This window comes from Peromyscus leucopus, chromosome 1 (assembly GCF_004664715.2).
Source record: "Peromyscus leucopus breed LL Stock chromosome 1, UCI_PerLeu_2.1, whole genome shotgun sequence".
In the NCBI taxonomy this organism is placed as follows: Eukaryota; Metazoa; Chordata; class Mammalia; order Rodentia; family Cricetidae; genus Peromyscus; species Peromyscus leucopus.
The window spans coordinates 154,887,451-154,910,299 of record NC_051063.1 but is presented as its reverse complement, the minus strand read 5'-3'; the positions used below and the strand labels follow the sequence as shown (position 1 = coordinate 154,910,299).

General features: G+C 39.9%; 1 protein-coding gene across 2 annotated transcripts in view; it reads right to left on the bottom strand.

Moving 5' to 3' along the window:
• Window positions 1-22,849, bottom strand: part of Nell1 (neural EGFL like 1) — an 850,988-nt gene that overhangs the window by 635,199 nt on the left and 192,940 nt on the right. For both annotated transcript variants that reach the window (XM_028880172.2, XM_037199200.1), the window contains exon 5: window positions 21,587-21,683. In XM_028880172.2, the coding sequence (XP_028736005.1) occupies window positions 21,587-21,683 (97 nt within the window). The remainder of the gene's footprint in view (window positions 1-21,586; window positions 21,684-22,849) is intronic.

Here is a 22,849-nt window from a genome sequence, read left to right as displayed (position 1 = left end):
TCTTGGGTTCAGGAAGATACCTTGACTCATAGTAATAAACCAGAGAGGAAGGAGATAGAAGATGACACTCAGTATATTCCTCTGGCCTCCACATATGTACAGAGGCACACACACACCTGTGCAAACATGTGTGCATGCACCTACATACATACATACATACATACATACATACATACATACACACTAACACAGGTGTGCACATAGAATTTTAAAAAGAATATAAATCCATTAGTCTCAAAAGCAGGTGTAAGTTCAGCAGCTTTGAGAGGGCAAGTCCAGTAATCAAACTCAGATATGTATCACTGTGTCTCCAAAGCTCTCTTACATGGCTGTCATTATGTCTGTCTAATGCACTGATCCCCAAATGATGTCTCAGGACACCAGAATCACTAATCACCATTTCTTGGTAATGTGTCAGAAGTGAACAGTGTCAGGTTCTATTCCAGGACTACTGATTATGACTTTGGAAATGCAGCTGAGATCATTCATTTGCCATTTTAGCTATTTTAAATGCACAATTCAAAAGCATCAAGTTCACTCACAATGTTATATGACTTATCACTCCAAATAAATGTTTTGTAACCATTCTCATTATCATCTGCCCCTAGCACCTGTAATCTCTGACCTTCCTGACCCAATAAGTTTGTTAATTCATGAGACTGCATGCAAATGATGTGGTAGTTAATGTCAACTGTCAGTTTGATAAAATCAGGAATCACCTGGGAGATAGCTGGATGCTGTGGGGTTTCTAAAACCAACAGTTTTAGTTGGTTTATTTCTGTATGCTGTGAATATGTGTGGCTCCCACTGGATAATAAATAAAGCTGCATTGGCCTATGGTAGGGCAGGATGGAGCCAGGCAGGAAAATCCAAAAGAGAAAATGAAAGAAGAAAGGCAGAGAGGGGAGATGCCAACCCGCCATCTAAGGAACAACATGTAATGGGACACAGGTAAAGCCACAGAACACGTGGTGGTACATACATTAATAGAAATGGGCTTAACGAAGTTATGAGCTAGCTAGTAAGAAGCCTGAACCATAGGCTATACAGTTTGTAATTAATATAGGCCTCTGAATGATTATTTTATAAACAGCTGTGGGACTACAGATGGGAGAGATTAGTCTGGACAAGGTGAGGGGGGCATGGACTGAGAAACTTACATATAAACAGCTGGGCCTGCCTATGGAGAACTATATTAAATGCAATGGGAAGACTCACCCACTGTGGATGGCACCATTCCCTGGGTGTGGCCCTGGATTATATGAAAAAGAGAAAATGAGCTGAACACATACATGTAACACTATCTGCTTCCTGCTGTGGACTCTGTTACTAGCTGTTACAAGTCCTCTACTGCCTTGACTGCCCCAGAATTATAGACTATACCCCTGAACTGTGAGCCACCATAAACCCTTTATCTCGTAGTTTGCTTTTGTTGGGGTGTTTAAATCACGGTAACGGAAAAAGAAACTAGGACAAGTATAATCACACAGTATTTGTCTTTGTGCCCAGTGTATCTCATGTGAGTTTTGAAGGCTCATCTCAACTACACACCTGTAGATAACTAGAGGCTTGCTACCTGCACACACCATGCTTTGATTATTCCTTCCTCCATGAGTGGACATACTAGTTGTTTCCATATTTTGGAAACTGTGACTAACACTACAAAGGACACTGGCATACAAAAGCGGGTCTTGGTTTTCAGTCCTTTGAGTATCAACCTAGGGGTCACATGATAATCATATGTTGCAATTTTGAGAAACAAACATTTCCAGTATCTCTATCATCTTATATTCACACCCAGCAAGGTATAGGCTACAGGAACCCATGCCCTCGTTCCCACTTCGTTTTCCACTTTTAAAATGTTATAGTTGTGTGATTGTAGTACAGGTGATTACATCATCTTGGTTTTTATTAGCTTTTCCTAATTGATATTGCTGACCATCCTTTCATGGGCTCCCTGGTCATCTTCTTTGGAGAAATGTCTATTCAGATCACTTTAACATTTTTAAATTTTTATTTGCTCTTCAGTCATTTCATATATGATTATATCCACCTTCAAACCACTCCAACCTCTCTATTAGCACAGTTTTAGTTGGTTTATTTCATGTACTGGATGTTAGATCCTTATAAGACACATAGTTAGAAAATATTTTCTCTTATTATATGGGATTTATTTTCATATGCTTAATAATATCCATTGATGAAATCTAACTGACCTGCTTTTTCCTTTGCTGCTCATGCTTTTTGGTGTCATAGCTAAGACTCTACTGCAAAATGAAAGATCATAGCTTTGCCCGTTTCTATTGTCTCATGGAGTTAACTCATATTTAGATTGTTGGTCCCTTTGAGATTAATTTTTTATATGCTGTAAATAATAAACCTAGTTTTAGTCTTTTGTATGTAGAAATCCAGCAACATTTGTTGAAGAAACTATTATTTCCCCTCAGTGGTCGTAACATTCTTTTCAAAAATTAGCCAATTCCCTGGAAAGGTGGCTCAGCTGTTGGTAGCACATGCTGCTCTTGCAGAGGACCAGATTTCAATCCCAACATATACATGGCAGCTCACAACAGTCTGCAACTCCTGCTCCAGGGGACCAGACACCAGTCTGATTTTTTGCAGGCTATGCAAAAGTCATGCACATAGTATATAAATATACATGCAGGCCAAACATGTCTTGTTAAAAATCAAAATAGCCATAAAATACATGATTTTATTTCTATACTCTCAGGTTTATTCTATTGAAATACATATCATCCTTATACTAATGACCTGATGGCTAAAGCTTTGAGTGAAGTTTCAAAATGGGGAAATTAAGTTTTCCAAATATCTTTCTTCTCAAGGTTGTTTTAGACAGTAAGTATTGATAGCAGATCCATATGAATCTGGGGATCAGATTTTCCATGTTAGAATTTTGATAATATTAATTTCCCAATTAATGAAAAGAAAATGCTGGTCTGTTTATGTAGATTTATTTAATTTCTTTTTTACAGAGTTTTATAGTTGTAGAAATACAAGCCTCTCTTTCCTTGTTAAAAGTATTGCTAGGTGTTTCACTCATTTAGATAGTCCTGTATATGGACTATTCTTTTCATCTGTCTTCAGATTACTTCTTGTGGTTTACAAATCATCCTGGACACTTGTGAGTTTAATGTGTAACCTGAGACTTCTGAAGTCTTCTGAGAGCTTTAGCAGCTTTCTTACAGATTTTTAGAATGGTCTATAGCTTCCATCATTTCTGCAAACAGAGCTGGTTTTGCCTCTTTCTTTCTGATTTGAAAAAATTCTGTTACTCCTTCATTTGCACTAGTTGGAAACTCTCATAGGATGCTGTACAGCATTGGTGTTTTCCTTGCCTTGCTCTTGATCTTCAGAGGAAAGAGGTCAGTCCTTCTCTGTTGAGGACAATGCATGCTGTAGATTTTTCACTTATGCCCTTATTATCTTGGGTAAGTTTCCTCCTGATGCTAGGATTCTGAGTGTTCTCAAGACAGAGAAAATGCCCCAATTCTCATAAGTGTATTAGCTTAAAAGTTGATAAGACTACTGTTAAGAATGTCAATAAAAAATATTGAACATAAACAGCCTTTGGATGTTCATTTTTGCTTGAAATAAGCTAAGTTGTTGGGAGCCAGGTAAATTGACTCTGTGACCAGCCAAACAGCCATTATGGCGGCCTGGCTGTATTGAACACTCTAGTGATACATTGGAAAAACTGCACTCTGGATGCAATAAGTAACACAGCTGCAGACAGCACCTCTGCTCCATCCCTGACTGCTCCAGACGGTCTGCACCACCTTCGATGTACTCTGAATGTGCCTACTCTCTGAGCTGCTGTTCTCACTCAGGACAAGTGGCAGAGCACTTACTCCAATGACTCAGCAAAAGGCTGTGGCTGGTCTTTATATAAGTTTATGATGGATGGAATTGAAAGCTCTATTATGATTAAAACAAAATAAAACCTTGCATTTGCATGCCATACTCACACCATAAACCCCTCCTGACTACATAGCCAGACTCTTCTGTTCTTTATTTTATTTTATTTTTGCAAGGCTTATACCATGCTGCCTCCTGGTATTGCAGAATTAAGCCCAATAAAAGGCATTCTGTGAGTTGCTTCCTTTATCTACATGCACACTTTATTGTGAGCAGAGCAGGCTGGGCCAGTAACACGAAGAGCAGATAGGCAGAGCTACCCAGGAAGTGATACAATAGCAGGAGCCATGAAAAGATAGCTTAAGAGATGAAGACAAGGAACAGGGGCAGAAATTGCAAGAAGCGGGAAAGGGTGGCAGAAGTATTGAGAAGGCAAAAGACAAGTGCTACAAGAGATGAGGGGTTGCAAGGAGCGGAACCAGGAGCTGAAACTGCAGGGATTATGAACCCTGATTGCCAGAAGAGCTCTAGTGGGTTAAGGACTGAGAGTTCCTACAGCCCATGCTCAGAACTGTAATATTAGCTTCTGGTAAGAGCCAGGGTACTGACATCCAAGATGCAGAAGCTGTAATGCTAGCTGATGCCAACTACTCCTTCATTGGTTGCCGCTAAAAGCCAAGGGTCACACTATCTGTCGAGTGTCAGGTCATGGGCAGACAGATCTCAGAACAATGTGCCTCTGACTGGAGTACCTAGAGTCTTTGACTTCTAAATCTTCTAGTTCTCAAGGCCTAGAACTAGAAGCCTCTGAGTCTGTCAGACAAACCCAAAAGCCTTCAGCACACAAGGACCCAGGATGACCAATACTAGAATAATTACTTCATCCACTGGATGTTTGAAGCTGGGTCCAGCAAGGACCCCAGCCAGCTGACTGTCTACACTGTTAGGAACGAGGAACAGGCACTGGATTTTGTCAGGTGTGTCTTTGGTGTTGGCATGGCCTTGTGGATTTGTTTGGTTGGTTGATTTTTGTTTTTTTAGATTTTTTTTAACTTCCATTCTACAAATTCTGATTTTTCATATTAAATCTGCATCTTGGGCATGTTACACTGCCTTTGAACATGTTACTGTATTCAGTTTTCTCGTGTGTTGTGAAGGATGTTACATCTATATTAAGAAATAATGATCCATAATTTCCTTGACTTTGATATCCTTATGTGGCTTTTTGGATTCATGTTTTCTGTAAAGTTGGAGTATTATCTTCCCTTGAAATATGTTGACTTACTGCCTCTGGCCTCCATGCCTTCTGATGAGGAACTAGCTACCAATTCAATATGACAATGTTTCTTCTCCTGTCAAGTGTTTCTTCTTTGTGTACATGTATGTACTTGCCCATATGTGTGGATAGAGATGCATGTCCATGTGTATACATGCATGTGTAGAGGCCAAAGGTCAACCTTGGGTGTCATTCCTCAGAAATTACACACTTTGCTTTTTGAGACAGAGTCTGTCATTGGCCCAGGGTTCACTGAGTAGGCTAGCCTGGCTGCCAAAAGACCCAGAAGTCCTCCTGTCTCTGCCTCCCCAGCTGAGATTACAAGAACATGCCAATACACCTGCTTTTGTAGGAGAGTTTGAGGATTAAACATAGGTTCTTATACAGCGAACACTTAACCAGCTGAGCCATTGTCCCAGCTCTATTTTGCTCTTTCGTCAAATCTTGGTGTGGGAGTTCTCTGTGTTCGTCCTACTTGGAGTTGAACTTGGAAGATTAGATTCCTGCATCTCATGGAACTTCGACAATTTCAGCCACTGCTCTTCATACGTTCTGCCTTGCCCTTTCTGTTCTGAGATCCCGAGTGGGCACATCCATCTATTTCATGATAAATTCCAGGCCCTTGGGCTCATTTTTCTTCGTTTATTTTTCTTCTTGCTTCCCAGACTTGTTAATTTTAATCATCTCATTTTCAAGCTCAGTAAGTCTTTCTCCAGCCTGCTCAAATCTGTTGTGGAATCCCTCTGGTGAATTTTTAAATTTTTAATTGTCTTTTTAGCTATGGAATATCTGATTCATTTTTATACTTCCTATTGCTATTAATATTCTTGTTTTGTTTCTACATCACTTCCCTGGTTTCCCAGTTCCTAAACTCTGGAACATATTTAAGACCTTCAAATTTAAAAAAAAAGCTTTTGCTTAATTTGAGCTTCCTCAGAGATATTTTTGCTTCATTGAATAATAATATTTCCCTCGTTAATTTCTTGCCCTGTAGTTTTATTTGAACATTTTGTGAGCATGTGAACACTAAAGTGCAGGGACTCTGGATGGCAGAGTCTCCAGGTGCTTCTGAGTTTTCTGGTCCTTCTTGTTTCTGGCTGCTAGCCGATGAGTGGTGATCTTGTCTGCTTCGTTGGTAGTTATTGGATGTATTTGCCAAGACAGTCTTCCTTGTCCTGTGTGCTCACTGCAGTCCCTGCTCTGTTCGTGCTAGAAACTTCCTTGGACATCTTGAACCGTTGCAGGGGCATGGGAGAAGGGTGAATGTGCCAGAATGCCCAAGTCTTGGCAGGTTAGCATGCACTGATCCTGGGGATTAGCCTGAGGAAAAGCTAGGGACATTGTCAGATCATTTCTAACCATGCATTTAATCTGGTACATGCCACTTTCTATATACTTTAAATACACAGGTGTTTTTAAATCACTGGAAGAAACTCTCTCCTCAGTTTCATGTTTATGTTGGGTGACCTAGTATGTGTCATACTTTTACCCTCTTGCCCCATACAGCTACAGGTTATTAGCCTTGATATTTCGATTACTATCTGCCACTTTTCTCACGCTGAAGAGTTCTGAAATAATTGAGATTGAAACCAATGTCAGTTCCTCAAGTCCCTGACATTTAGAACAGACACAAAAATAACTAATGAGCAAGGTCTCTACCAGCTCCACAATCTGGGTACTCCTTTCCTGCACTAAGAACAGAGAGTTATGTCTTTAAGACTTTCAGTGAACTGACACTTTAAAGACCATAGAAGTGTGAGGCGAAAATCAGCAAGGAATCTGTGGGCTGTCCCCACCATGTCCATGTTTCTTTGTCCTGAGGCATGAGTTACTATAAATTTTTGTTTTCAAAATTTCACCAAATTTATTGCTGTTCCTTTCTGCTTGCTTTCTAATGTTTTTTATTGTTGTTGTTTTGGTTTTGGTTGTTTTGAGAAAATGTCTCACTACATAGACCCAGCCTGACCCCAAACTCTCAGACATCTACATGCCTCTGTCTTCTGAGTGCTAGGATTAAAGGTGCATGCCACTATGCTTAGTCAGAGCCTATTTTTTATTTGCTTGTTTTAAATATTTTAAAAATATGAGTATTTGTCTGCATATATGTCTGTAAACCAGACGTGCAATGTCCTGGTAGCTGGCCACACCACTGTATTACTGATGTCCATCTACCTGCATTTCAAGGAGATACCCCAGTAATTATCAGAAGATAATTACTTACATCTCACATGCTGTTGAAAATTTCTACAAAGCAAGGCAAAACTCTAGTCAACACACCAATCTCTACATCAGTGACCTAAAGTTCAAGCTTTCAAGCCTGTTAAATCCAAACCAATTGTTAAGACTTATAATGAAAATTCTTAAATTCTACAGTTCAGATTCTCAACAAGTATATCTAGGTGTACACATAATCTGAGTTTTAAAGCCTTTTCATGGGATGTTTATGTTTTCCAGGATGGGGAACCAGTCATTGCCCTTCATTATAGACTCAAGAATCCAAAGAAAAGTCTAGCTTTACCAGAAAATCACTCTCTACAAGACAAGAATCAGCACTGCATTAAATGAATTGGGTGAACACCTGATTCTATGAAGCATAGGGAGATGATATTTAAACACATATGTACTCAAATATATGAATTATTACCTCTAAGATGCTTATATTTTTACTATATATCATGTATGAAAGAGTAGAAAACAAAATATAGCGTGTGCATGTCTACTCAGCCTTAGTGCTGTTAATATGATTGCAGGCTTCTGTGTGCACCATCAATGAGATCCTCCATCCCTCCCTCTGAAGAAGCAAACTATTCCATAGTTGATGCTTATAATTCTGTGCAATTGTCTGTTCATATGGAACTGAATCAATAAGCAATATGTTGGAATGTATTGCATTTTTAAATATGGAGATGATTTAATACAATAAATTTTCTTACAGTACTTTCTATTCATTCAACACATCACTGACTTAATCTCCTTGTAAGGTTCTATTATAGTTCATTTGAACATTCTCCTTTTGATGGACAATTAGTTGTGTGGTTTTTCAGTTTTTTGAGATGACAACAACCCAGACCTCCTATAGCTATGTTTACACATCGGTCTCTTGGTATATTACCAAGAGCTTCTTTCATAATTATATTGAGGAGCTGAAGTCCTGTATAATAAGGTTTACATATTACCAAAAAAAAAAAAAAATCTAAATCACTCTCCTTTTTGGCTCTATCGATTAAAGTTCCCACAATGGCTCCATCCCCCACATGCCCCCCCTTTTAGCAGCCTGATAGGTGAAGAAATGTTATCACATTAGTTGTCTGAGTTTGAATTCCCATGCAGCCTTTGACTACACTCGCCAGCTATTCCCTTTCCTCCTCTGGGAAAATGGCCTCGCTCATCTTCTGTCCATGGTCCTGATGACAATGTGAATCTTACTGATTTATAATGTGACTTTAAGGGATGCTTTTTTTTTCTGTTTGAACCTATTCCTAAGACCTTCTTTAATAGAATTTTAAATCTTATATAGTAGCAGTAGTAGTAGAACCATCAATATTTTCTTTAATGAGCTTACATTTTTTAAAAAATTTATTTTCCCTTTATTGAAAATATTTTTTTCTCATATAATATATCCTAATTATGGTTCCCCTCCCTCTACTCCTTCCAGTTTCTCCCGACCTCCCCTTCCATACAGATCCACCCCCTTTCTGTCTCTCATTAGAAAGCAAAATGAGATTGTAGGGAAAATAACAAAATAAAATATAATAAGATAAAAAACAAAACCAAACACATTGGAATTGGACCAAACAAACAAACAGAAGGAAAAGAGCCCAAGAAACAGAGACTTATGTGTTTGCTCACTCAGGAATCCATAAAAACAACTGGAAGCTGGGTGGGAGAGTCAGCTCAACTGTTAAAGGTTAGGCTCACAACCCAAAACAACTGGAAGCCATAATACATGCAAAGGACCTGGTACAGACCCATGCATGCCCTGTGCATGCCCTGTGCAGGCTGCCTCAGTTGCTGTGAGTTCACATGAGCTCTGCTCATGTTGATTTAGAGGACCTTGTTCTCCTGGTGTCCTCCATCCCTCTGGCTCTTACTCTCTTTCTGCCTCTTTTTCTGTGGGGTCCATTAGCTTGCATTTTTATCTTAAGCATTCAAATATGTACAGCTACTATGACAATGGTCATTGTCCCTTGGAGACCTGCCCTTTTCTCAAGGGAAACAGAGGGGGATGGATCTGGGGGAGAGAGAAGAGGGAGCATGAGGAGGAATGTATTGTATGAGAGAAGAATCTATGTCAGTTTAAAAAACTAAAATATATTTTAAAATACAACTTTTCTACTCTGAGATCACAAAGAATAGAATTCAATTATAATTGCAATTGATCCTGTACAAAATGCAGGTGTATACCAAAAGTATTTCCTGACACTAAACACAGAATATTAATGTGTGTTGATCATTCATTCCTGTGATATGTACACATTTTTAAATGACTGAAACCCATAACTTGTTATTGATAAGGCCCCCTTTCCTCATTGTTCGGAAACCACACCGCAGTCATGCAGCGAGCCTCCCAAGCTGCTGCATCATCTGACACAGCCTTTTGCAGCCTCCTCTCTGCTTTCTTGGTTTACAGGCTGCTCTTTGCAGTGATAGCATGCTCCATGGCTTTGCAATAACTTTATAATAAGCTCTCAGACCCGAAAGAACAAATTCTTCCTTTTTCTTCTTCAGAAAATGTCTTCATTATTCTTCGCTTCTGGTCTTCCGTTAGGATTCTAGAATCCACTTATAGATTCCATCACACGCACACATACACAATTCCATTGTGGAATTATTACAAGTTCACTGAAGCTAGAGATCACTGTGGAAATTTGTGACATTTTAACTATGTCAAGGTTTCTTCTCCAGTAATATAATGCCATTTCTTCCTATGTAGATATTCTCCAGTGATTTCTTAAAAGATTTTAACTCTTTGGGAATTTCATGCAGTATATTTTGATTATATTCACCCCTTCCCTAACTCCTCTGAGATCTAACTCCATTCCTGCTTTCTCACATCCAGTGCTGCGACCACTATTTTTCATTAAACCCATTGAGTCCAATTTGTGTTATCCACTTAATTCCTGAGTGTATGTGACATACCAGGGCACAGGTGACCTACCAGTGTGTAGGTGTGGATGTGAGTGTTAGTGTGGGTATGGGTGTTAGTATGGGTGTGGGTGTTAGTGTAAATGTGTGTATGAGTTTGAGTGTCAGTGTGGGTATGAGGGGTTGGTGTGGATATAGGTGTGGATGTAGGTGTGGGGGGGTTGGTATGGCTGTAGGTGTGAGTGTGGGTGTGGGTATTAGTGTGGATGTTGGTGTCTGTATTAGTGTGGGTGTGGGTGTTAGTGTAGGTGTTGGTGTGGGTGTTAGTATGGGTATTAGTGTGGGTGCTGGTGTGGGTGTTACTGTGGATATAGGTGTAGGTGTGAGTACATGTGTTAGTAAGGGTGTGAGTGTGGGTATGGGGGGTTGGTGTGGGTGTGGGGGGTTGGTGTGGATGTGGGGGTTGGTGTGGATGTGAGTATAGGTGTAAGTGTTAGTGTGTGTCTTAATATGAGTGTTGGTGTGGATATGAGTGTTAGTATGGGTGTGGGTGTGGGGCATTGATGTGAGTGTGTGTATGTGGGGTTGGTGTAGATATTGGTGTGGATGTAGGTGTGGGTGTTCATGTTAGTGTGGGTGTTAGTTTGAGTCTGGTGTGAATGCTGGTGTGGGTGTGAGTGGGGGGCGTTTTGTGAGTCTGAGTATGAGTGTGGATATGAGTGTGAGTATGGGTGTGGGGGCATTGGTGTGAGTCTGGGTGTGAGTGTTGGTCTACCTACCAGGGGTCACACCTTTAAAGAAAATTGACTCTCCCCTCTCAGCATTGAGCAACTGCTAATAGCTTCTCATCTAGGGGTGAGGCTTCATACTCACATCGACTCTCCTTGCTTGGGTTTTGTCTGGCTGGAGCTCTCACGGGTCTTGTGCATGCTGTCTGCCACTAGAGTTCATGTGTGCAGCTTCTGTTGTGCCCGGAAAACACAACTGCACTGTAATCATCTACCGGCCCTGGCCCCCTCTCCTGTGATAATTCCTTAGCCTTGGGAGGCTGGAGAGACACAGATGTCCTATTTAGAGTGATTTTTAAAAGTGAAATGGTAAATGTGCTTAGTATTCATATTGTGTTTGATTTGGTGATCTGTTGACACTGTAAATGGTACTTTTGATTTATCCACAACTTGTAGTTTTTGCTGCAGCAATACAACTGGCTATCTCTCTGATTTTTTACCTATAACTTTCTATATTCTCTTGTCAGTATTAATAATTTGAGAATGCTCCTTTTACATGGACAATTTAAAAATTTGTGAATAATTTCACTTCTTTTAAAGATGTCTTGCTTTGCTGGTGGCCTCTAGTCCACAGGCAACACAGAGGCAGGATGATAAAGACCATGTAGTTACTGGCTTTGGTAGGAGCACTCCATGTTTAACGGCAAGCCTGATATTTTACATGTGTTTATTTTATATACCCTATTAGTTCAGTGAAGTTTCCTTCCATTGCTAGTTTGCTAAGAATCTTTTACCAAGAGTCAATATTGAATATCATCAATGCTCTCCTTCTCTGCCTCTTGAGATGACCCCAAAACCTCTACTTTTGTCTGTTTAATATGGAAGGTTATATTAACACAGTAATATATTAAAAACAAATTTGCATTGTTGAAATAACCATTTTGTGCGCTCTCTTTCTCTCTCTTTCTCTCTCTCTCTCTCTCTCTCTCTCTCTCTCTGTTTTACACACACACACACACACACACACACACACACACACACACACACACACACACTTTCTTTAGATCTTTTAACATTATCTGTTCAAATGTAAGCCAGCTTGTGCAATTCTTCTTTAAGCAGTTTTAAATGAGCTGGAAAATCACGACCACATACCCTCATGAGTCAGACAGGAAGTACTCTCATGTACACTCTTCTACAGAAAGGATGATATAGAATTGGGTTATTGTTTGAATGTGCTGCAACTGAATGTCACAGGGCTTCTTAGCTACAGGGTTGTTTGGTAGACACAGTAGATGACAAAAATATCCCAAAATGTTGCCTCTCATAGATGTTCCCACAAAAGATGGCATCTATTTGTCATGCTCTCAAGACAAAAATGGACTTGTAACTGTTTAGGACACTGTGATGCTGCTAAATAAACACCATAAAAGTTTCAAGCCTGGGTCTCAATGGGCCCAGCACATTTCTGCTTTAGCTCTGGAAACTCTACTCAGCTGTCAGGTATAAAAGCCGGACCAGCATTCCAGAAAATGAGAGATATCCAAGAGAGATGAGCTGTCCCAACCAAGGCCATGGCACAAGAGTCAGAAAACCCAGCAACTGGTGTGAGTTTCTCAGGTGAACCTTATGAGTTCTCAGTCAGACACAGCCCTGGTCACAGGCAGAAAGCTCCACAGGGCCCTGCTTCCAGGGGTGGACTGTGTGTGATTTCCTGACATCAAAACCCGAGGCCGCAGATACTGAGTCATAAACTTACTTGTTCTAATGAGAATAAGACTGCCTGTGTTCACTGGGGTGATTCGTATTTTTTAATGGTAATGTTTTCTTCTCAATTTCCACTTTATTATCATAAAGTTAATATGTGATTATTATTTTAATTTTAATATTACTTATTGGCGTGTGTCTTTTCACAACCCTTGTTTTCATTCCTTTCTCTCACTTTCTCTTTTTTTAAAGATTTATTTGTTTTCAGTTCATGGGTATGGGTCTTGGCCTGCGTTGTTTGTGCACTACCTGTGTGTGCTGCCTGCAGAGGCCAGAAGAGGGCATCAGACCCTCGGAACGGGAGTCCCAGGTAGTTGTGAGGCACTGTGTGAGGCTGGGAAACAAATCCTCAGTCCTTGACAGGAACAGTGGGTGCTCTCAGTCTCAGGCTTCCAACATCACCATGTTTTTCTTGCTCCAACTTCTAGATTTATCTATTTTAAAAACCAAGTTTGGTGGATTTTTACTTTGCCTGATCATTGTTTTAATTTCTGCTCTATATGCTCATTATTTCATGTCTCTTACTATCTTTGGACCAACTTTATAGCTTTTGTCCGACTTCCTAATCCATTTCCTCTGAGAATGAATCTTTCTCACCTTTCTCTTTTCACTCTAGTGCACACTTCTCTTGCCTTAAACCAAAGTCAGACTATGACTTTTGTTTGTTTGTTTGGTTGGTTGGTTTTGGTTTTGTGAGACAAGGGTTTTCTATGTAGCTCTGGTTGTCCTCAATCTCACTCTGTAGATCAGGCTGGACTCGAACTCCCAGAATCTGCCTGTTTCTGCTTCCCAAGTGCTGGGATTAAAGATGTGCACCACCACAGCATACCAGACTGACATTCAAAAAGGTCTCCACATCCCTACATGATTAAAAATGAGGTGTCAATTACTTCCTCCAGATTCACTACTGCCTTAATGAAATTTCACTGTCCTCATAGAGCGTGATCCATGAATCATCCCCATGAATCCTGTGAAGACTCATCTGTGGCTTTTGTGTTGTCAGTGATCCCGTGTATCGGTTTTTATAGAGATGTAATTTGCTAATTGTGTTATGTGTTAGTTACTGAAATTATACACAGTGTGACACAGATATGATACGTATGTTGTGTTGTTCATCTTTTGCCTGCTTCATCCATAGATTACTAATTGGAATACACTAAAAATCACTCAGTTGATAGATTTACTCATTTTCCTTACATTACCTATTACGCATATAGGTATATGCATTTAGTATCTTCATCAAAGAATAATGTGCACATTAAAATACATAAATCATAAAGGTACCACTGATGAGTTAACCTGGCCTGAACGTATTATGGAATTGCTACCTAATTTGACAGTCAAGGCCTGGACGATACTTCACAGGTCCCTTCTCTCCATCCTAGCCCTCACTCCTACCTTCCCAGCAAGAGTCTGGGTGTTAGCACTACACATCAGGTCCCTTCCTGAGCATCACTTTAGCAGAACAGTGAGCACTCTGTCCACTCTGTTGTGGACTCACTACCTGTGAGGTTCAACCACATGGCCACTACACAGTATTAACCGCAGCATGGAATATACTTCTTAATAATGCTACAATTCACACAGCTCATACTTCCAACGGGTTTCTTTATTTTTCTGTTAAGGATATTGCTGTTAAAAACATTTTATAGGACTAGAAAGATGACTCTAAAGAGCACTTGCTGCTCTTTCAGAGGACTGGGGTTCTATTCCCAGAACCTCTGATATGTATGTATGATACACATACATACATGCAGGCAAAACACTCATAAACATAAAACAAATATAAATAAATCATTACAAAAACATTTTTGTCTGTGTGAGTGCATGCATGCAGGCATGTGTGATGGGCTTATACTAAGGAATATTAATCTTGTTTGGTCATAAACAGACATATGTCTATTTCATTAATGCACACATGCATATACAAAACATCTTTCCATGGCATTTAAGCCATTTTGCACTCACACCTACAGTGAATGAAGAATCTAGTTGTTCCACATTCCAGCAAAACACCTGCTCATGTCAGTCTTGTTAAGGTTCGCTTTCTGATCAGAATTCAGTAGCATCCCGATATGGTTTTCTCACCCTGATTACTAATCAGATGGATTCCTTTTCCTGTATTTACCAGTCTTTTGGGTATTCCCTTCTGTGATGTGCCTGCAAGCATGTGTGTCTGCTCTTTAGTTGGACGGATGTTTCATTGACTTGAAGGGCTTCTCTACATGGTGTGGATCAAAGTTCTTTGGAGAATGTAACTGGTAGTAACAGCTCCAACTGTGTTATCATGTGCCTTTTTTTGCTCTTAGTAATGTGTTTTTACTAAAAAGAATCCACTTCATTATTTTAATAAATTCTACTGTAGTCACCTACTTCTTTGTGGTTACTATGTTTTCTTTAAAGCTTCCTTTTCCACAGCAAGGCAGAAAAAATATTCTTCTATGGTAACTTTCACTCCTGGTTTGGGTTAGACTTTTGAATTGAAATTGGTTTCACACATGGGGCAAAGTAAGAGTCAAAGTTAGCTGTTCCTCCTGGGAACCTCCGATGATGAAGCACCCTATCCTACCCACCACGGTTATCCTTCCCCTCCACGTTACCCTGCTGATGTGTACATTTTGAGGGTCCCTCATTAAGCCTGTGCGTTTGTCGAGTTGTTTATGGATGTGCAGTGACCTCTGGGCTTTGAAATTGATGTCCTCAGTACTTCCCCAGCCTCCTCGAGCTACTTTTGACCCATTTTCCTTTGTAAAACGCTGCTCTCCTGTTAACGTTTCAAATAGCTGCTGCATTAAGAAGGCACAGCAAGAACTGAATCTTAGGACTCCATTTGAACCCACAGTTCTAATCCTGCATCTGAGCACCTTTTCTGTATTTTTCAAAAAAACAAATAAATAAAGGTTTTCTTATTTAAAATGTCACCTGTCGTTTTCACACACACACACACACACACACACACACACACACACACACACACACACACGTTAACAGTGCATTGTGATTACCCTCTTCCCTAAATCCTCCCTCGCCTCCCTCCCCTCATCAGTCACCTCCCTCCCCCCATCAGCCACCTCTTCTCCCTACAGATCCCCCACATTCATGTCTTCTTGTCTTCTTCTGAGAACCATTGCTTTCAACCAGAACCTTCTGTGTGACCCTGGGTTTGGGACTCTCCACTGGAGCCTGGCAGGCTCACCAATAGTTGCTCAACTGATGGCAGTGACCGCCAATTCCTTTAAACTGTGACTATTCAGAACTAATGTGTTTTACCTACTAGCCTATATTAAATATTTCTCTCCTCCCGCCTAAGTTCTGGCCAATGGAGGTTTTGGAACTGGGCTTCACCTCTGCCATTCAGACTGTTCTCAAATTCATGGGCTTAAGTGATTCTCATGCCTCAGCCTCCCAAGGAGCTGGGGCCTCAGGGACATGCCACTAGACCCAGACTGATGGAGAGGTTGTTTGGTTGATTGTTTGTCTTAATCCCCGCTTTCTCTTACACTTAACTTTGGCATTTAACATGATTTCTATTATTTGGCCTTGGTTTACATTTTTCACATATAAACTTAACATTTACAAAAGTGAGTCAATTCCTCCATTCTTTTTGTGCTTCAAATAATCCTTACTGTAATTCTGGTGATATTTCTAATCTTATTTTTCTAAAATTAGGTAACATTATTATTAATCAAATAATAATTATCCATGTTTGTGAATGCTCTCAATATTTCTTAGCCAATTCTTTTTTAAGGTTGTTTTAAATTGTGTGTGTGTGTGTGTGTGTGTGTGTGTGTGTGTGTGTGTGTGTGTGTGGTATGTGTTTGTGTGTGGGTATGAACACACAAGGGAAGATGTCTACAGAGTCTAGGAGAGGATGTCACCTGGACCTGGGGTTACACATGATTATAAGCTATGAACCAAACCTGGGTCCTCTCAAAGAACGACAAACACCATTAACCACTGTGCCATCTCTCCAATCCATCTCTACTGATTCTTCACCTACTTAACAATATATGCTTTCTTCTGAGATTTTTTTTTTAAATGAAAACCTATTGGTCATAAACTAAGAGTTTTGTTTGTCTTCGGATGTTTTTATCTTACCATCATCCTCAGCTACACATTAATCTGTGTCTGCACAGTTACTTTGAATAGTTATTTCCTCCCCAAAATTTGAAAATAGTTCCATCCTGTCTTTTGGCTTCTGCTTTTGCTATTTAGAATCTATCTTTTTCATCCAAGCCATTCTTTTGCTTTAAAATTTTGCCTTTTTCATTTGCTACTTCTAATATCTTCTTTGTATAATACATTATTAAAAATCTTCCAATGAGTCCGTTCCTCTTTACATTCGAGGTTTGCAATGTACTATGGCAAAGCAGCCCTTCAAGAGAGGAACTCTATTTCTTTACCCCTGGACTCCAGATTCTACCACGTGACTTGTTTTGGACAATGACCCATTAGCCATGGGATTAATCAACAGAGCCTTTAAAAGCACAAATACTGGGTCTTGCTTTCTCCAATGCTCAGAGTCCTAAGGCTACCATGTGAAGATGCCTGAGCTCTGCCATTGGAGAGTGAGATGCCAGAGGAAGGAGAATGGAGGGGCATCTTGGCTCACCTTGCCACTTGCTGAGGGGCCAGTTGGCCACAGGCTCTCCAGGGAGCCCAGCAGGCACAAGGCTAGCCAATCAAAAACAGAAATGTTACAGGCCCTCAGAGCTAAGTAACACTATTCTTAATTTTCTAAGTGCCTCGGTGCCCTGTGACAGGTAACACAGTGTGCATTCCTTTGACTTTCAGTAACAATATTCAACATGTTTTGACAATACAGAAAAATCTTAACAATTATATTTATAATAGCTCCTGTAACATTTTTCTCTCTTAAATTCTCTAAATTTAACTTGGAAATTAATTAAACATTCTGTATTCCTAATTTTTCACAAAGGTATGCAAATAAATATGTAGCATGCATCTATATAAATGGATGTATTGGATATCTACTTGAATGTATAGTAGGTCCCATACATGTATCCGTATCTATGAACACACATTAAACAGGTATATAAAATTTATATTTATCTTTACTTTCTGCATTTTAACTTCTTCTTTCCTTCCTTACCTCTGCAGAGCTATCAGAGGGATGACCTTTGCAATAAGTGCCCTTGTGTGGATGCTCTCCCCACCTGTGTCTCAGCTAATGTTTAGCAGACTCACTTTAGCAAACTCTCAAGTCTCATCTCACCCAACAACTAGAGTTTTCATTTCTAAAAATGTTTTCAGTTCAGTCACTCCCAGTCAAATTTATCATCTCCAGCTAGAACACATTCTTTAATGTTGTGCTTCTCTACCTGTCTCAAAACTAGGGATTAAAAAAAATGCTAATTTCATTTCTGTAGTCCTTGAAGGACTAATCGAACAATATCTCATTCTTTCCCATTGTAACCCATAAACCCCTACTTTCAACAATTAATCAGTGGAATACTTGGAGGGTGACTTCTCCAAAGTTAATTTGCATTATTCATCAGAACCACAAGGTACCAACCAAGGACCACCTGAAGATCATTTATTAATATTCAAGGATGCATTAAACATAGGTTGGCACCCACATGATGACAGGGCAGGGGTTAAACTCTCATAAAGATTCCTCTTTTATCATCTGGAGAGGAGGGGGGATCAGGTTGGTTTCTGGACCATCTGGCTTGCTGAGTAATAGATTTCCTCTGCCTCCCCTCCTCTGAGCCCTAGCTTTAGTTCAGAAGTTTCCATCCAATTCTCCAACATGCGTGGGTCACACTTTATAGACTGTTGGAATTCGCTGTTCCAACTAGAGTTTTCATACACTGGTAATAGGGGTACAAAATAGCTCACACAGCTTATAAAATAATTTGGAAGTTTCCTATAAATTTGAACATTGATTTCTGACTTGGTGATCTCACGCCTACATATTTACATAAGTGAACAAAACCTTTTACTCACACAAAAATCTATCTGCAAATAGACAATGGCTTTATTTATAAGTGCTAAAAATTGAAAAGCACTCAATTATATATCAGTTGAGAAATGGCTTAACAAGTGTGTATGTCTTTACTAGCTTTTATTATCAACTTGATATATCCCAGAGTCACCTGAGATGAGAGTCTCAATGAAGGGGTCACTCAGATGAGACTGGTATGTGGGCATGTCTATGGGAGATGTTCTTAACTGTTAAGTGACATTGGGGTTGGGGGTGTCCAGCCTGCTGTGGGTCATGCCATTCCCTCACAGGTAGTCGTGGTCTATATAATAAAGCTACCTAATCATAAGTCTGAGCACAAACCAGCAAGCAGAACTCCTCTATAGTTTCTGATTCAAGTTCCTGCTGGAGTTTCTGCCCCAACTCCCATCAATGATGGACTATAATATAGAGTAGAAGCCACATAAATCTTTTCTTCCCCTAAATTGCTCAGTCATGATATTTATCATAGCAACAAAAAGTAAAGTTATATACTGTAGTTTATTCATACTGGAAAACTAGGACATTGTTCAACAATAGAAAAAAGTAAACCACCCATAAACATAAAAACCTGGGTGAATTCCAATGTGCATAATTATACAAATGTCTACATGAACAACTGATTTCATTTATAGAACATTCTGGAAAAGCAAAATTAAAGAGTCAGAAGAGATAAGTGGTTTGGGATAAGAAGAACAGGAGGAAAAAACCTAGAGATGTTGGGGGTAATTCTTTATCTTCATATCATTTGCATGGATGAACTAAATTTTCTCAAAATCACAAACCTGTACATTATGAGAGGCAACTTTTACTACGTGTAAATTATATCTTAATTTTTAAAGGAAAAAACAAGGTGCTATGTTTCTAGTTTGGAATGTATTCTCCTCGTTCTTCTCTCTTCTCCATATTATTTAGTCCCTAGGGATTTTTCTGTAAGTACAATGATGAATTTTAAAAGATTTCACCTGTATTTTATCAGGCATTTATAAGTATTTCAAATCAGGAGGACTTTTAAAATATCAAGTCTGTCCTATTGCCAGAGGCAAAATCTGTCATTCTTTACAGAACAAGAGTATTTTAAAATTTCATGGTGTTAAGTTTTCAGCTCATTTTATCACAGTACCTTCATGTTTCCACAAAAGAAAAAATAAAAAACACAACAATGCAGTTACTATGTTGTCTTCATAGCCAAGAAAACCAAACTCAAAGAAGCTGAGATTCTGAATAGGTGTGTATGAATAGGTACTTGTCCCAGATTCAATTAACATGTATGCTGATGATAGACCCAATCTTTTCTATTGCTGTGAAAAAACACCAGGACAAAGGCAACTTATAAAAAAGAAAGAGTTTACTCATGCTTAAAATTCTAGAGGATTAGACTCTATGACAGTGAGTGAAAGTACTGTGGCAGGCAGCTAGATCAGCAGCTGAGAGCCCACATCTCAATCCACAAACAGGAAGCCAGCCAAGAAAGCTAGCTCCAGTGGTTCTAGCCATAGTCTTTGGCAACCTCAGAACCAGGCCCCAGTAACATACCTCCTCCAACAAGGCCACACCCCCTAGCTCTTCCCAAACAGTTCCACCAACTGGGAATCAAGTATTCAAACATGTAAATATAAAAGGGTCATTCCATTCAAAACACCAGTTATTTGAATCTCCCAGAATTAAGAGTTTAATAAGATACATCCAAAGAGTCATTTATGCTCTGGATCACCTAGGACAGAGAGCTGAGTGGTTTATCCAAGGGGCATGCAATACAGTGAGGTCTCTAGATAAACCACTTAGCTTTCTGTCTAGTTTCAAAATATTAACTTTATAGAATCATTATGCCATTAAGGGAGTTAAAACCATGTGTATTCTATAAGTGTTCAATAGTCATTACCATGCCCTTCCACTGGTATAGTTGTGCACATACAACCAGCAACATTGCCAGCACCTAAAGCATAGAGGACATCACAGAAGAGGAGGTGGAAAGATTGTAAGAACCAGAGGCTCGGGAAGTCACTGTGAGTTTGTGTTTCCTAGACACCACAGAGAAGCTTTACCCGTGATACCACAACAATGTGGCTCCCAAACAAGCCCCCAAACAATGACAACACCAATAAGCATGCAAATGTGGAAGGAAGAACTCTCAAGGGACCCCATCACTGACAAAGAACTATGGGCAACTAGCCACTGCTGAGAGAGGGAGAATTACTTTCCCAGGAATGAACTCCCCCTAATTGATTATCCAACGCCAAGGAGCTAATGCCGAGATTATACTCATACAAATGACACCAAATGGACTCAGCATGTTATATTTATAACTTATGCATGTATGTATAACACTAATAACTGTCTTAGTTACTTTTCTATTGCTGTGAAGAGACACCATGACCAAGGCAACTTACAAAAGAGCATTTAATTTAGGGCTCATGCTTACAGGGGGCAGTAGAGTCCATGATCATTATCCCAGGAAACATGGCAGCAGCAGGCATGCATGGTACTGAGCAGTAGGTGGCAGCTTACATGGTGAGACAACAAACACGAGGCAACTTGCTGAGAGAACTTACTGTACATGGCATGGGCTTCTGAAACTTCAAAATCCACCCCTAGTGACACACCTCCTCCAACAAACCACACCTTTAATACTCCCCAAACAGTTCCACCAACTGAGGACTAACTTTCAAATATAGGAGCCTATGGGGGCCACTCTCATTCAAACCACCACAATAATAATAATAAAAAAAAGACATGATTTTGATAGGAAGGGTCGGGGAGATGTAAGAGAGGCTAAAGATGAAAGGAAGAAATGATTTAATTATATTCATATTAAAATTATAGAAAAAAACTGAGCATTTCTCAATATACATGAAAATCAGAGCTTACTTTGAAAAAGCCATGCTTTTGGTTGCGTTGCCCAAGCCACAGGTTGCTTCCTGGAGGAAGGTTGGTCTCTGGAGGGTCTATCACACGTTCGTAGATCCTGTAGGAACAAAGAACATAGTTGCTAATAGAGGGACTTGAAGCAGAACCCAGAGGTGCCATTCTGGTTGCATATTTGTATATAGCTGCTACTTTGAAGAGGTTAATATGTGGCATATTTTAAATGACAGTGATTTTATCCAAATGTTATAGGTAGAAGAGCTAAGGTAGAGAGAATGTAAGCATGTCCACCGAGTGCAGCCAGCAGGGATAAAGTATGTGTCCAGCACTGTGGTAAAGCCCTCATCTCTCTGGCTCCAATGCCCAGATAATCTAAGTATCAGTTATACTCTAGTTTTGGGGATGTAGCCACTGCTCACTTCTACAACACCCAAAAGAACCCTATAAATGATTGGACAGAAACTGCCCATTAAGACATCACATCGATACTCAATCACAAGGTTGATTAAACATGTCTTATGCTCCAAACGCAATGGGCAATAGGAAAAATAAAGCAATGAGGTTTGGACAGATGGACACGTACAGTCCTGTACATGAAACTGAAGACAGCATCCTGGATCACCTAACATATCCCAGGCATACTCACACAGAAGATGGGATTTCAGGAACAACTCTCTGCCTTGGTTCTGCCCTGCCAACACCAGCTAATCAGTGAGATCTTAAAATCTATGATTTCTTGAGACCAGCTGATCACAAGCCTCCATTTTCCACATGGCAAACACCACTCAGTACCTGTTCTAATTTGCTGTGACAAACACCATGACAAAAATCAACTTGGGTGGAAAGGATTTATTCAACTTGCATAAGCTGGAAACAGAAACCATGGAGGAATGGTGCTTACTGGCTTGCTCACAGGCTCACAGTCTGCTTCCTTTCTTATACAACCCAGACCTACTCGCCCAGGGATAGTACCACCCACAATGGCCCACATCAATCACTAATCAAGGAAATGCCCCCACTGGCATGTCCATAAGGCCAATCTGATAGAGGCAATTCCTCAACTGTGGTTCTCTCTTTTCAGATGTGTCAGGTTGACTGCCAAGATTAGCATCACAGCGTTGGAAGTCCAGATGACTCTCAATGGGGTGAGATGGAGAGAACCGTACATTTCAATTCCAAGTGAGAGCCCTATCTACTCCTGTGTTCCACACTCTTTACTTGGGTCATTCCTCATGTATGTCAGGACCTCCACACCATGATGGAGCT